We start from the raw sequence: 16,241 nt of genomic DNA, 5'->3' as shown, positions 1-16,241 counted from the left end.
GGATTAATGTACATTCAACTTTAAAGTTTGTACATTTATAAACTTTATAATGCATGTTAGTAGTTTTTACTACTAGTAGAAATTCTCAAAACTACAAAACACTAATCTCCAGTTTAACTAAATATGTACAGTTTTTCTTTTGCTTTGTTACTGATTCCTATGTACATTCTCTCAGAATGAAATTTTCATCAAAATTCAAAGCTTATTTTACAGTAAGACTTATGTGCTACTAGATGCTACTTACTATTTAAACAAAAAGAAAAAAGTAAAATTTACATATTAATGTAATTGAATATGGAAAATATAAATTTTTTTTTGTGCAGGAGTTACAGGTAAAAATTTTTCCTACAGTCATCCAAAATTAAAGAAATTAGAAGAAGTTGTGATCAAGCACTTCACATCATGGAATGGTAGGTCACATTTAGCAGCATTAAGTCAAGACAATTGTTGTAAGAGCTAACACTTCCATTTATTAGTTGGTGCTAACACTTCTCATGGAGAAGATGGGCTTTATTTATTCTGGATGGTAAATATTAAACTCTAAGAAATTTTGGAAGGGTAATAGGAAGAGGAAAGGTAGGAATAAGAATAATAAGGTAGGCCGGCGCCGCGGCTCAATAGGCTAATCCTCCGCCTAGCGGCGCCGGCACACCGGGTTCTAGTCCCGGTCGGGGCGCCGGATTCTGTCCCGGTTGCCCCTCTTCCAGGCCAGCCCTCTGCTGTGGCCAGGGAGTGCAGTGGAGGATGGCCCAGGTGCTTGGGCCCTGCACCCCATGGGAGACCAGGAAAAGCACCTGGCTCCTGGCTCCTGCCATCGGATCAGCGCGGTGCGCCGGCCGCAGCGCGCCGGCCGCGGCGGCCATTGGAGGGTGAACCAACGGCAAAGGAAGACCTTTCTCTCTGTCTCTCTCTCTCTCACTGTCCACTCTGCCTGTCAAAAAAAATAAATAAATAAATAAATAAAAAATTAAAAAAAAAAAAAAAAAAGAATAATAAGGTAGTATTATAATAAAAAGAAAAGTTTGGGGAAATACAGAGGAAGCGGACAGTGAAATAATCTGTGATTTATTCGAAGGAAAAAGAAGAGTAGATAAGGAGTGAGTGAGTCCTGGAGGAGTGCTGTTCCACATAGGGTATTTAGAGAAAGTCTGTTTGTGAAGTGTGATTTAGAAAAAGCCTGCCATCTAATGGAAATGAGAAAAAAAACTGTGGATTTCTGGAGGAGGAATCATTCTAGTTAGAATACCAGATTCAAAGGCTCAGAGTTAGTAGTGTACTTCAGGATCAGTGAACAGAACGATGTGGCTAGAATAATGCGAATGAGGGTAACAGTACTATAGCCAAGAGGTAGCCAGAGGACAGATCATGCAGGGCTTGTAGGCCAAATCAGAACTTTGCTTTGTGGTTTTTTCTTTTTCTTTTTCTGTTTTTTTTTTTTTTTTTTTTTTTTAAGATTTATTTATTTATTTATTTGAAAGAGTTGCACAGAGAGAGAAGGAGAGGCAGAGAGAGCTTCCATCCGCTGGTTCGCTCCCCAGTTGGCTGCAACGCCTGGAGCTGAGCTGATCTGAAGCAAGGAGCCAGGAGCTTCTCCCGGGTCTCCCATGTGGGTGCAGGGACCCAAGCACTGTGGGCCATCTTCTTTTTTTGTTTTTTTTTTTTTTAAGATTTATTTAAAAAAAAAAGATTTTATTTATTTATTTGAGAGGTGGAATTACAGACAGTGAGAGAGAGAGAGAGAGAGAGAAAGGAGAGAAAGGTCTTTCGTCCGTTGGATCACTCTTCAAATGGCCACAACGACTAGAGCTGCACCAATTCGAAGCCAGGAGCCAGATGCCTCCTCCTGGTCTCGCACGTGGGTGTAGGAGCCCAAGGACCTTCCACTGCTTTCCCAGGCTACAGCAGAGAGCTGGATTGGAAGAGGAGCAACCAGGACTAGAACCAGCAACCATATGGGATGCTGGTGCTGCAGGCGGAGGATTAACCTACTGCGCCATTGCACTGGCCCCTATTTTTTTTAATTTATTTAAAAGACAGAGTTACAGAGAGAGGTAGAGACAGAGAAGTCTTCCATCAGCTAGTTCACTCCCCAGATGACTGCAACGTAGGGAGCTGCGACGATCCGAAACCAGGAGCCAGGAGCCAGGAGCTTCTTCCGGTCTCCCGTGCAGGTGCAGGGGCCCAAGGATTTTGGCCGTCTTCTACTGCTTTCCCAAGCCACAGCAGACAGCTGGATCGGAAGTGGAGCAGCTGAAACTCGAACTGGCACTGCAGGCAGTGGCTTCACCTGCTATGCCACGGCACCGGCCCCAAGATTTTTACTTTTTTCTTTATTTTCTTTAAAGATTTAGATTTTTTTTTTAAACTCACCAGAGTTAGAGAGAGAGAGGGATCTTCAATCTGCTGGTTCACTTCTCAGATGGCTGCAACAGCCAGTGCTGGGCCAGGTAGAAGCTGGGAGCCAAGAACTTCATCTAGCTGTCCCACATGGGTGGCAGAGGCCCAGACACTTGGGCCATCTCCTGCTGCTTTTCCCAAGCCATTAGCCGGGAGCTGGATCAGAAGTGGAGCAGCTGGAATGTGAACCCCGCGCCCATATGGGATGCCAGTGTTGCGGGTGGCAGCTTCACCCACTACTGCAAAACTCCAGCCCAGGACTGGTTTTTAATCCATGAATGTGTATGCTGGGTGAAACCATTTTAGAGGCGTTTAGAGCAGTGGAGTAAAATCATCTGACATATTTTACAAGGATCGCCTTGGGGGCCAGCATATAGTGGGTTATAGTAGTGGGTTAAGCCACTGTCTGCAGCACTGGTGTCCCATATTGGCACCAGGTCAAGTCTTGGCTGTGCCACTTCTGATCCAGCTCCTTCTAACAAGCCTCAGAAAGCAGTGGAAAATGGTCCAAGTGCTTGGGACCCTGAACTGACAGGGGAGACCCAGATGAAGCTCCTGGCTTCTGGCTTTGATCCAGCCCAGCCCTGGCCATGTGGCCATTTGGGGAGTGAACCAGTGGATGAAAGATCTCTTTCTTTCTCTGTCTCTCCCTTTCTCTCTGTTATTCTGACTTTCAAATAAATAAATATTTAAAGAATAAACATAAAAAATAATAGATTACCTTGTTAATTTATGGAGAGTAGACAATGACCAATTAGAGGGCTATTATATTAGTCTAGGATGATGGCATGATGGTGGCTAACACCAAATCAGTAGTAGAGGTGCTGAGAAATGGCTAAATTCTAGATATATGTTGAAGATGAACTCAACAATGTTTGTTAAAGTATTAGACAGGGTTTGAGACAAAAAATAAAGACCATATGGTTGTGTATATAGATGTATATGTGTATATGTTTGCAAATAAACATGTGAGCAAAACGAAGATTAATAACAATATAGAATAAGTTGTGAAGTATACATATGTTAATTAGCTTGGATTAACCATTCTTCAATGTATGCACATACCAAACTGTCATGTTTTAGGCCATAAATATATATAATTGTTTTATTTACTCTTTTTTTTTAAACAGAAAAAAAAACAAACTTGTTATGATGCTTTTGAGTAGAGATATTGAATAAGTGAATGTGAATAGATATTGGATAAGTGATATTGTAGATATTGGATAAATGAATGTGAATCATAGAAGAATGGTCTAGGATATTTTTATATATTTACTTATAAATGAATAAATTTGGAGTCATCAGCATAAAGATAACAGTTAAAGTTTCAGGAATGGATATGAACACTAGGAAGATAGTTTAGAGACAGAGGAGAGTCCATACGGAGTCCGGAAGGATAGCAACATGTAGAGTTTAGAGAAGAAAAGCCACCAAGGAGCTTGAGGTAAGTAAAGTGTCAAGAGAAGTGTGGTGAGGTAAACTAAAAAGAGCCCGTTGAATTTGGCACTGTGGAAGTTATTGATGACTTTGGTAGAGAAGGCAGACTGCAGTGAGTGGAAGATGGGCGATACAGTGAAAGCAGCGATTCCTGAGGCGTTAGGCATAGAGGCTTAATGTTGTGATGATTGAAAGAGGTTCATTTAGAATAATTTTACTTGCAGCAGCTGCTTCAAGTTCTATCTTTTACTTAGGATTGTGAATTAACTTTATATGTATCAAGCCATTTAATCCTTATGGTTTTTGTAAAGATTAACTGATTTAATATTTAAAAATGCTTAGGGTACTCCCTGGCACACTACTATAATAGAAACGTAATACAAATCATAGGAAGAGAAAAGAATTGTTAAAGACCCGATGAAGCTTAAAAACAAAAGTAAGCAAATAATAACAATCAAAGCCCCATATAACCTGCAATTAGTAACCACTTACTATATGCAAAGCTATGTATTTCATATTTACTATTTCATTGAATCTTTGAATCAAGTTTATATCAGAAGAAACTAAAGCTTAAAAGAGATTAAGTAATTACCATGGTCACCTACCATCCAGAGGGTAAGTGGCTCATCATGTTCTTAGTGAATTTTGCTGCTTCCTAAGCAGAGGGATGCTGTAATTATCTTCAGACAACTTGAAAATAATATTTGGGGACAAAATGCATGATGTGGATTAAGATAGTGCTTTCAGTGAGCAGAAAGGAAAGGGAAGATTTGTGAAATTTTTAGGAGCTCTACAGGTCTGTGCTTCCAACTGTCTTAGAATAGGCATTAATTCCTTAATTAATGTACTGGTCAAAATGACTTGAGTAATTCTTATTTGATTTGTCTAGGATTTTGTTTTATGACAGCTAATGAGATATAGGGAGCCACAATGATGAGTTATGAAAATAGTAGAAAAATTATGTTAAAAACTCTCAGATTATCTTTGAAAGAGAAATTGTGCGTAACTTCAGGCTTGTCTTTTGAATTAGTTCTTGTCTAAATGCTTTTTAAAAAGTTATAATTAAAACATTTTTTGTTATATAGCTCAAAATACCTCTGAAAAGAAGTGTGATGAGACCAGAGTTATGATCTTCTCCTCATTTCGAGACAGTGTTCAAGAAATTGCAGAAATGCTTTCACAGCATCATCCAATTATTAGAGTAATGACATTTATTGGTCATGCCTCGGGGAAAAGTGTGAAGGGCTTTACCCAGAAGGAGCAACTGGAGGTAATTCTTTGGGGTGATGATGAAATTAAAAGCAAAAATAAACAAAAAAAAAACAGAACATTGATTAGTTTTGTGCTTACGCCTTTTTTTTCTTAGCTTGCTAGCTACTTAAAAAAATGGCTTCTTAAAGATAATTATTTTTGCTTATTCATTTTTTTAAAAGATTTTTTTTTTATTTATTTGAAGGAATTACAGAGAGAGGTAGAGCCAAAGAGAGAGAGGTCTTACATCACTGGTTCACTCCCCAGATGGCCACAACGGCCAGAGCTATGCCGATCCGAAGCCAGGAACCAGGAGCTTCTTCCAGGTCTCCCACGTGGGTTCAGGGGCCCAAGGACTTGGGCCAACCTCCACTGCCATTCCAGGTCATAGCAGAGAGCTAGATGGGAAGAAGAGCAGCCGAGACTAGAACCAGTGCCCATATGGGATGCTGGTGCTTCTGGCCAGAGCATTAACCTGCTGTGCCACAGCGCTGGCCCCTTTAAAGATAATTTTATAGTAATTCAATTAAAAGACAGTCCTATCTTGAAAGAGTACAAAAATGTTTTCTGTGGTTTTGAAACTTTTTTTTTAAGTAATGTAAAATGTAAGAATTAAGCAGAAAGGCTCTGGAATCAGACTGTCTAGATTGGATTACTGTCTCTACCTTTCAACTTTCTTTTACTTCCTGTCCCTCAGTTTTCCTTATCTGTGAACATGTTTCATAAGTCCATTATAAACCTTAAATAAGATCTTATTGCAGAGCTGTCAGTGTTTGCTATTCATCACTTTAATTTATTCTAAATAAATAATGAACTTATTTTTTTCTGTTCTTTAAAAAGCATAATTTTAAAGTATACTCAGAGGAAACCTTGGTGTTATTAAAGAAAGCCCCCTGCTATGAATAAGAGAAGATATCCTAAGTTTTTTAAGGGCTGTGATGTTTTTAGGGGGATTTTAGACTATTGATTTTTATAAATTCTATACAGATTTTTGCAAATTAGCTATTTGGGTCTGCACTTGAATAGTCACTGGCAGTGAGGTATATCTTTGATGCCTAATTCATTTTGGCAGACCCTTTCTGGACTGTTGACATTAGTAGATGAAGAATTCCATTCTTTAAGCACCTTTATAGCAGTCCTCACTACATGCAGAGGAGTCTGCTGAAGGTGACTGGATATGGTGGGGATAGTCTTTCTGAGTCAGGAAATAACATTTTTCCCCCTCTCAAGTCAGGTTATGGACTGAGGGATCTAGTAGGTGACTATTACTACTTGAACATTTAGATATGAATGAAAAATAACCTTGACGGTCATTATTTGAAATATCCACAGTTCCCAGCATGGTCTCTGGCAATTTCAATATTACCTAAAGTCTTTGTTTCCTGAACTTGTCAGGCACTGTAAGAAACCTTATTGGTTTTATTGACTTCACTTTTACTTGTTTATATCAATAATACTTTTATGTAGGCCAAAGGAACAACCTTTTTTATTAATTGCATACGTAATTCCTTTCATGACAGCAATTTTGTTCTGAAATAAGCCTTCAGGCAAATTAGTTGTAATGAAATTATCCATTTCTTTACAAGTAGGAGGTAAAATTAGAAAATGGGGAGCCAGATCCTTTAGGACCCTGAAGGCAACTTTGTGAGAAGTAGTTGAGTTTTGGGTATATTTCGAAGATCAAACTGAGAGGATTTATTGACAAATTTGAATGGGATGTGAAATAAAGGAATGTGGAGTCTGTCTCCAAGGATGACTCGAAGGTTTTTAGACTGGACAAATGAAAGGAGCTGCTAATAATTAAAAAGATCGGTAAGACTGCAAGGAAAGCTGACTTTGGGGAGTATCTGGAAATTGGTTTTGAATAGATTCCTTTTTTTTTTTTTTTTGAGAGAGAAATAGATAGATTGATCAATAAGTTTATCTCCTATCCACTGGTTCACTCCCCAAATGCCTGCAACAGCTGAGGATGGGCCATGCTGAAGCCAGGAGTTGGTAATGCAATCTGGGTCTCAAATGGGTAGCAAGACTCAAAGTACTCAAGCCATCACTTGCTGCCTACCAGGGTGTTAGCAGGAAGCTGCACTGGGAGCAGACCTAGGACTTGAACTCTGATACAGAATATGGGTAACCGAAGCTGTGTCTTAACCACAATACCCAGCACTTGCCCCTGAATGGATTGACTTTGACAAGCTTATTAGATTAAGGCTTGTCAAAATTGATGGAGGACCAATTTATTTCCTCCCACCACATCACAGTTAGACTTTTTTTTTTTTTTTTTTTTTTTGACAGGCAGAGTGGACAGTGAGAGAGAGAGACAGAGAGAAAGGTCTTCCTTTACCGTTGGTTCACCCTTCAATGGCCACGGTGGCTGGCCACTGCGGCCGGCGCACCGCGGCTGGTGCACCACGCTGATCCGAAGCCAGGAGCCAGGTGCTTTTCCTGGTCTCCCATGTGGGTGCAGGGCCCAAGCACTTGGGCCATCCTCCACTGCACTCCCAGGCCACAGCAGAGAGCTGGCCTGGAAGAGGGGCAACCGGGACAGAATCTGGCGTCCTGACCAGGACTAGAACCCAGGGTGCTGGCACCACAGGCGGAGGATTAGCCTATTGAGCTGCGGCGCCAGCCCACAGATAGACTTTTGAACAATACAATGAAATGAATTTCAAGAAAAATAAAATGAATGAAGACCAGAGTTCAAGTCAAAAATTTTTATTAGAGTCCACAAACAGAAAATTACTCTGCCAAGTTTCTAAGCCTTTACTCTTAACTTTCTGTACTTACTTTGTTGTTGTTCAGTAATAAATAGTGTATTTGTTTTTCATTTTACTTGGAAGGGGGAGAGAGAGAGAGAAAGAAAGAGAAAGAGAGACCTCGTCTACTAGTTACTCTCCAAATGTCTGTCCTTGATTCAGCTTTTGCTGTTGCATTATGTCATTTAATTACTGTCATCAATACTCTACCATACACAAACTCGCAATATTGATGTTGATAGAGAAAACTGTGACAGTTTATAACTATGTTTATAAGGCTTAAGGAAATTTTTCAAAATGTTTTGTTGACTTTTTCATTAACTCATTCTCATGTTATTGTGGTTTCATTAAACTGATCAAAGAGAAAACCTGAGATGGCAGCATTAAAAGTAAGATGATGAATTCTAGGTTTAATAAAACATTCTTTCTTTAGATATAACTAACTATACACTGTAAAGATGCAATAAATAGGAGTAATTGCTGCAGGCCATTTGCCTTCCCTAAGCCCTTTCAGTGTTGCTAAAATTAGAATCTGAAGTTTTTTTTATTCACCGAGGAGCTATCAAATTGTTGACAAATTATTTTGACATGATAACTAATATTTAAGCTAAGGAATTAGGACTGCCCTTTACATTTTACCATAATCCCTTTTGGTTTATGTCCAATTTGTGACTTTTTTCCTAGTCTATGGTATTCTTGATGCTGATTTTTAATCTGATTTCACCATTTTGGTGTGAGTGGAAAAAAATATGCTTTGATTTACAATTCTCTAACATCTGTATGTAGTTATTTTAAAATCATTTATTTTAGGTAGTCAAACAGTTTCGTGATGGTGGTTACAATACACTGGTTTCTACCTGTGTTGGTGAAGAAGGTTTGGATATAGGAGAAGTTGATCTCATAATATGTTTTGATGCCCAGAAGAGCCCAATTCGTCTTGTACAACGAATGGGTAGAACTGGCCGCAAACGTCAAGGCAGGATTGTTGTTATCCTTGCTGAAGGTCGAGAAGAACGTGTAAGTAGACTTGCAGAAATATGATTTGATACTCGAGGTTTGAGAAATATAGCCCAAAGAAAAATATAAATATTATAGTATTTAAAGTCCAAGTAACTTACAGTTTATATCCCCCATGTATTAGGTTCTTTATCTAAGATTATTTGTATGTATTTATAAAAAGAGAGAGAGATCTGTGGTTCATTCTCCACATGCCCACAAGAGCTAGAGCTGGGCCAGGCCAAAGCCAGGAATTGGAAACTCAATCTGAGTTTCTCAACCACTTGAGGGGTAACATGATGCCTCCCAGGGTACACATTAGCAGGAAGCTGGAATTGGAAGCAGAGATGCACTTGAACCTAGATACTCCCAAAGATGCAGTGTAGTCACCAAGTTAGGCTTTTATAATAATAGATTCTGAAATGATTTTCATCAAAGGTTAATCTTTGGAGTTTAGTGATATGTTTTAAAATTCAAGACAACCAATTCTATTCTGTTGATATTTAAGTGGATCAAGGTTTAATTTTATGTCTCTAATAAACTAAAACTAATGTAATAACTGCTTATTATGGCTAAATGATATTTTGTGTTTGTTTTTGCAGACTTATAATCAGAGTCAGTCCAACAAAAGAAGTATTTACAAAGCTATTTCAGGTAACAGGCAGGTTCTTCGTTTTTACCAAGGAAGTCCAAGAATGGTTCCTGAAGGAATCAACCCAGAATTACACAAAATGTTTATCAAACATGATCTCTATGAACCAGAGAGGCCTTCTCGAAGCATGCAGCGAAAGTCATCTATCTTTTCCAATAGGGATGGTATGTAAAATACTTTGCATTTGACGTATTTTTTGTTCTCTTGTTCTTAGTCTGCAGGTCATATTTTAATATTATATTTATTTTCTTTGAAAAACTTAATGTGCATTCTAGGATGTTATGGACACTCTCTTTGTAAAGGATAGGACATTGTTTTTGTGATGAAATGAAAAGATACTGGCAGGGCAGCACTGTGGTTGAAACTCAGTGTTGATGACAATTAAAGGCCCAAGAACCCTGTCCACAAAGCACAGAAAAGAAAGCAAGCAATTTCATTACTGAGTAAGCATTAAACCAAATTGCATTATGCATTGTTGACAATTTACAAATACAAAGACAGAAATAGTTGATTACATATATATGCAAGTGGTTACATCCCTTTACATATATGTTCTTTAGAATAACAGTAATTCTGTTTTACATTCTTTCATCATCCATTTAAATTTATGTATCCTTGAGATTGCCATTTTTGTTAGCTAGTTGCCATTATCCAAGGGAATGGTAAAACTTCTCATTTCTATATAAGCAGATACTGACAGCTCTTGAGAAAAGGATCTAGGCTAATTTCCCTTAATGCTGGGGATTTAGAAATACTATCTTTCTTGATGTTTACATTTCAAAGATATAATTGCTAAATCCTTTAGAAAAAACATTTCTGGTTAGAAAGCAAAGAAGGAAGGATTTACAAACATTTATGTGTCCCTAGAAATGCTATAAGAAAGATAAGGGGAAAAAGCCCCTTTCTCTTTTCACAAAGAAGGGGAAAAAATACACACATACATGCATTCTTTAAACCAGATAGTGGCAAAATTAGACATAGTTATTGGTGATGTTGATACTAAATAAGGAAAAAGTACTTTTGTGCTAGGAGCATGGTGAGTAATGGGAGTGTTCCTAGCTTAAGAACTGCAGAGACTTTGTTGACAACAGGAAAATATCTTGAGGGGCCGGCACTGTGGTGCAGTGGATTAAAGCCCTGGCCTGAAGTGCCAGCATCCCATATGGGCTCCAGTTCTAGTCCTGGCTGCTCCTCTTCTGATCCAGCTCTCTGCTATGGCCTGGGATAGCAGTAGAAGGTGGCCCAAGTCCTTGGGCCCCTGTACCTGGAAGAAGCTCCTGGCTCCTGGCTTCGGATCAGTGCAGCTCCGGCCGTTGTGGCCATCTAGGGAGTGAGCCAGTAGATGGAAGACCTCTCTCTCTGTCTTTACCTCTCTCTGTAACTCTGTCTTCTAAATAAATAAAATAAATCTTAAAAAAATATATATCTTGAAATATTTACACTATAAAAATTAAAAACAAAAAAATTTGTTTAACTTAATCTTCAAGGAAAACTTTTAAAGGATAAAAAACAAGCAGCTCATAGTTACTTGGAAGAAACCTTGAGGTCATCTGGTTCAGTTACCTGTCAAGGTGGTAATGCTCTGGCAGCATTCCTGATAAACACATATCCAGTCCAAACTTGTTATGTTTATCTTTGTTAAAATTGTCTTCCTTGATGTGTCAAACATTCCTATATAGCAGAAGATTCCTGCTTATGTTTAAAAATCTGTTTCTTTGTACCTTTTCCCTGTTGATTTAGTTTTGTCTTCTAGATAAAAAGTATAGTTTCCCACAGAAAGACAGATGTCACTTGATCTTATGCATAGGTGGAATCTTAGAAAGTTGATCTGATGGAAGTACCAAGAGTAGAGTAGTGGTTAGCAGAGCCTGAAAAGGCTAATGGGCAGGAGGGAATGGTCTGAGGTTGGTCAGTGGGTATATAGTTACTTAGGAATAAATTCTGGTGTTCTGTTAGATAGTAGGGTGACTATAGATAATATTAATCAGCAGTTATCCCTTAGATATTGTGGAAGATTAGTTCTAGGACCCTCTATGGATACTAAAATCTGCAAATGTTCAAGTCCCTTATTTGAAATGGTGTAGTATTTGCATATAACCTATCCACAGATTATTTTTAATACCTAATACAGTATAAGTGCTTTGTAAACATTTGTTTTATCCCATTGTTTAGGGAATAATGATAAGAAAAAAGTTTGTACAGATTCAGTACAGTTGTAATTTTTTTTTCTGAATGTTTTCCATTTGAAGTTGGTTGAATCCACAGATAAGAGGGGGCCAACTGTATTGTATATATCAAAGTATCTAGAAGAAGGAATTTTGACTGTTTTTAACACAAAGAAGTGATAATTGTTTGAGTTGATCCATGTGCTAGTTACCTAAAAGTTAAGAAAAAAAAGAATAATTTTTATCCTTGGCTTATGTGTGTAGTGGTTCTTTATAATTGTATATCTGAAAACTATACTTTCAAATTTATCCTACTATTAGTCCATTTGTTTTCATACTGAAGTTTCAGAGTCCATACACTCCTCTTTTCCTGCTTTGAATGTATTCAGATTTGTTAATATTCTTCCCCTTAACTCAGACATCAATCAGTTCTTCTTCTTTATGCCCAAAAAACCTAATACAAATCCACTTAAAAGGAATATAATTGTCTTTACAAGATTTTGCCAAATATGTGGGTAAAATGAAAACATAATGTATCTTTTGAATTTGTTGAATTAATAATAGCTTCAAAACTTGACTGGATAAGTTACTTTTAGTACTTTTTAAAATAAATGCTAATTAACTTTTTTTTTTTTAAAAAAGATTTATTTATTTACTTGAAAGAGTTACAGTACAGAGAGAGGAGAAGCAGAGGGAGACGGAGAGAGAGAGGTCTTCCATCCGCGTGTTCACTACCCAGTTGACTGCAATGGCTGGAGCTGTACCCATCCAAAGCCAGGAGCCAGGAGCTTCTTCCTGGTCTCTCACATGGGTGCAAGCACCCAAAAACTTGGGCCATCTTCTACTGCTTTCCCAGGCCATAGCAGAGAGCTGGATTGGAAGAGGAGCAGCTGGGAATTGAACCAGCTCCTATATGGGACGCCAACGCTGCAGGCGGAGGCTTTAGCCCACTACAGCACACAGCCGGCCCCAAACACCATATTTACAGATGTCAAGATATCAGAGAAAAGAAGCTCTTTTTTTAAAAAAAAATTATTTATTTGAAAATAGAGTTAGAGTGGGAGAAACAGAGATCTTCCATCTGCTTGTTCATTCCCCAAATGGCTGCAACAGCTGTGATTGGGCCAGGCTGAAGCCAGGAGCCAGGAGAATCATCTTATCATCTTGATCTCTTATGTCAGGGTAGGGATCCAAGCACTTGGGCCATCTTTAATTGCTTTCCCAGGCCATTAGCAGGGAGCTGAATCATAAGTGGAGCAGCCAGGATTTGAACTGGTGCACAGATTGGAGGCTGGCACTGAAGACGGCAGCTTAACCTGTTGTGCCACAATGCCAGCCCCAAGAGAAGCCAATTTTTTTTTTTTTTTAAGATTTATTTATTTATTTGAAAGACAGAGTTATAGAGAAGCAGAAAGAGAGAGAGAAGTCTTCCATCTTCTGGTTCAAACCCCAGATGGGCACAACAGCCAGAGTTGGGCCGATCCGAAACCAGGAGTCTGGACCTTCTTCCACTTTTCCCACACCAGTGCGGGGTCCCAAGGACTTGAGCCATCTTCTACTGCTTTACTAGGCCATAGCAGCGATCTGGATCAGTAGTGGAGCGTATGGGACAGAAACTGGCACCCATATGGGATGCCGGTACTGCAGGTGGCAACTTTACCTGCTGTGCCACAGCGCCGGCCCCATTAATGCCTATTCCAAGACAGTTGGAAGCACAGACCCGTAGAGCACTATGCCACAGTGCCTGCCCTGAGAAGCTGTTTTAATAAAAGGTGAAAGATTTATACCATCTGAAGAGAAACCACAGTATCCGAGAAGCTATTTTTAAAAGGCTTCTTGCACAGTATTTGAGAATGCAAGAAATAAAAGTTTCCTGATTGCTAATCAGTATCCTTTTATATTTTCCCCCTGCATCTGTATCAAGCCAGAGTTGCTGATTTATACTATTTATCTTTCTACTTCGGTGATGATTTTCCTTTAGAGTGATAATATAAGGCAAAAAGAGTTCATTTACCATATCTATATGCTAACTGCTTCCTTTCCTGACCCCCATATAAACGTAAAACTAAAAATTATTCTTTTTCAGTCTTGAACTCCCCCCATCCCCCAGTCAAGCTTCAGATAGCTGTTCTAACACTGTTACCTGACTCTGTTTCATGCCAGATCTTAGGCAATAAAATGGAGAGAGTCTAAAAGAAGCCAAGACTGAGAGCCTAGCTATCTGGCTGTGTTCTGTGAATGAAATCTTTGAAATCTGTGAAAGTTAGCTCCCAGACAGAAGGATACTTTCACAGAGATGAGAAAGAAGTTTAAGAGATGTGTCAAGAAGGAAGTGAGAAACAGAATGGTTTTATATGAAGAATGCTAGTTTAAGAAATAGGATTATTGGGCCGGCGCCGCAGCTCACTAGGCTAATCCTCCGCCTTGCAGCGCCGGCACACCGGGTTCTAGTCCCGGTTGGGGCGCCAGATTCTGTCCCAGTTGCCCCTCTTCCAGGCCAACTCTCTGCTGTGGCCCGGGAGTGCAGTGGAGGATGGCCCAAGTCCTTGGGCCCTGCACCCCATGGGAGACCAGGAGAAGCACTTGGCTCCTGGCTTCGGATCAGCGCAATGCGCCAGCCGCATTGCACCGGCCGCGGCGGCCATTGGAGGGTGGACCAACGGCAAAAGGAAGACCTTTCTCTCTCTCTCTCTCTCTCTCTCTCTCTCTCACTCTCACTCTCACTCTCCACTCTGCCTGTCCAAAAAAAAAAAAAAGGATTATTGGGGCCGGCGTTGTGGCGCAGCGGGTTAACGCCCTGGGCTGAACCACTGGCATCCCATATGGGCGCCAGTTCTAGTCCAGGCTGCTCCTCTTCAGTCCAGCTCTCTGCTGTGGCCTGCGAAAGCAGTGGAAGATGGCCCAAGTCCTTGGGTCCCTGCACCTCCGTGGGAGACCCGGAAGAAGATCCTGGCTTCGGATCAGCTCCGGCTGTTGTGGCCAACTGGAGAGTGGACCAGTGGATGGAAGACCTCTCTCTCTATCTCTACCTCTCTCTGTAACCCTCTCTCTGTAACTCTGTCTTTCAAGTAAATAAAATAAATCTTAAAAAAAAAAAAAAGGATTATTGGTTTAGCAGGGTTGAGTAGGCATAAATAAGTATAATTTGGAGTTGGTATTGTGAATTGTGTATTTGCCTTAAGAGATTTTTGTTTAACTTCATTTCACTGTTTTTTTTTTCTTCCCAACTTAACAGGAACGAGGCAAAGTAACTTAAAGAAAGATTGGTTGTTATCTGAAGAAGAATTCAAATTATGGAACAGACTCTATAGATTAAGGGATAGTGATAAAATTAAAGAGATAAGATTACCTGAAGTTCAGTTTCTATCTTTACAAAATAAGGAGGACAGACCAGTAAGTTGAACATGCTTTCAGGTATTCTGTATAATAGTTATGTAAAACTTTGGGAGTAATAAAAGATGTCTGTGACTGTATTGTCAACTTACTTTAAAAATTTAAAAATGTAATCAATTTAAAGAAGAATCATTAAGTTATAACACCTAATTTTCTTATTTTTTGTATATAGATACTTTTACATAAGTTCTTTTTTCATTACTCTCTACTACATAAACATTTTTAATATAAGCATAATCTTATAGTTATCACATTACAATATAATGTAGTTTGCTTGGCTGTTTCCCTATTGGGTTTGTCCTTTCAATATTTTACCAACATAAATTATACTGTGATGAGCATCTTTGTATAAATTGGTTTTTATTTTTTGTTTCTGAAATTATATTTAAAACTTTAAATTGGGTATTATTGTTTAAATAAAAATGAGAAATTTTTCTCTCATAGTTCTGGGAAGTCCAAGATCAAGGCACTGGCAGATGCAGTGTCTGGTGAGGACCTGCTTTCTCATTTGTAGATGCTAGCTTCTTGTTGTGTCCTCAAATGGCAAAGCAATGAGCTGGTTCTCTAGGCACTAATCCCAACCATGAATGCGCTAGCCTTATGACCTTCTCTCTCAGAAACCCCACCTCTTAAAATTATCATGTTTTGCCCACACCGTGGCTCACTAGGCTAATCCTCCACCTGCGGCACTGGCACCCCAGTTTCTAGTCCTGGTTGGGGTGCCGGTTCTGTCCCGGTTGCTCCTCTTCCAGTCCAACTCTCTACTGTGGCCCCGGGAGTGCAGTGGAGGATGGCCCAAGTGCTTGGGCCCTGCACCCACATGGGAGACCAGGAGGAAACACCTGGCTTCTGGCTTTGGATTGGCGCAGTGCACCGGCTGTAGCGGCCATTTAGGAGGTGAACCAATGGAAGGAAGACCTTTCTCTCTGTTTCTCTCACTGTCTAACTCTGCCTGTCAAAAAAAAAAAATTATCATGCTTGAGGATTAAAAAAATTTTTTTTTAAGATTTATGTATTTATTTTAAGGGCAGAGTTAGAGAAATGCAAGGCAGAGAGAGAGGTCTTCCATCCTCTGGTTCACTCCCCAGATGGCCATGGTGGCCCCACCCAGCAGCCGGAGCTGCAAGGATCCTAGAGCTTCTTCTGGGTCACCCACATGGGTGCAGGGGCACAAGGACTTGAGCCATCTTCCACTGC

At 39.6% G+C, this 16,241-nt stretch overlaps 1 protein-coding gene across 1 annotated transcript in view; it reads left to right on the top strand.

The window, feature by feature from the left end:
* The window catches only part of FANCM (FA complementation group M), a 57,246-nt gene that overhangs the window by 16,895 nt on the left and 24,110 nt on the right, over positions 1 to 16,241 (top strand). The window contains 5 exon segments of the mRNA XM_008269550.4: positions 324 to 410; positions 4,920 to 5,104; positions 8,649 to 8,855; positions 9,437 to 9,650; positions 14,887 to 15,044. Coding sequence (XP_008267772.2) covers positions 324 to 410; positions 4,920 to 5,104; positions 8,649 to 8,855; positions 9,437 to 9,650; positions 14,887 to 15,044 — 851 coding nt within the window.

The sequence above is a fragment of the Oryctolagus cuniculus genome, chromosome 12 (assembly GCF_964237555.1).
Source record: "Oryctolagus cuniculus chromosome 12, mOryCun1.1, whole genome shotgun sequence".
NCBI lineage: Eukaryota > Metazoa > Chordata > Mammalia > Lagomorpha > Leporidae > Oryctolagus > Oryctolagus cuniculus.
This window is presented reverse-complemented; position numbering and strand designations above follow the sequence as displayed.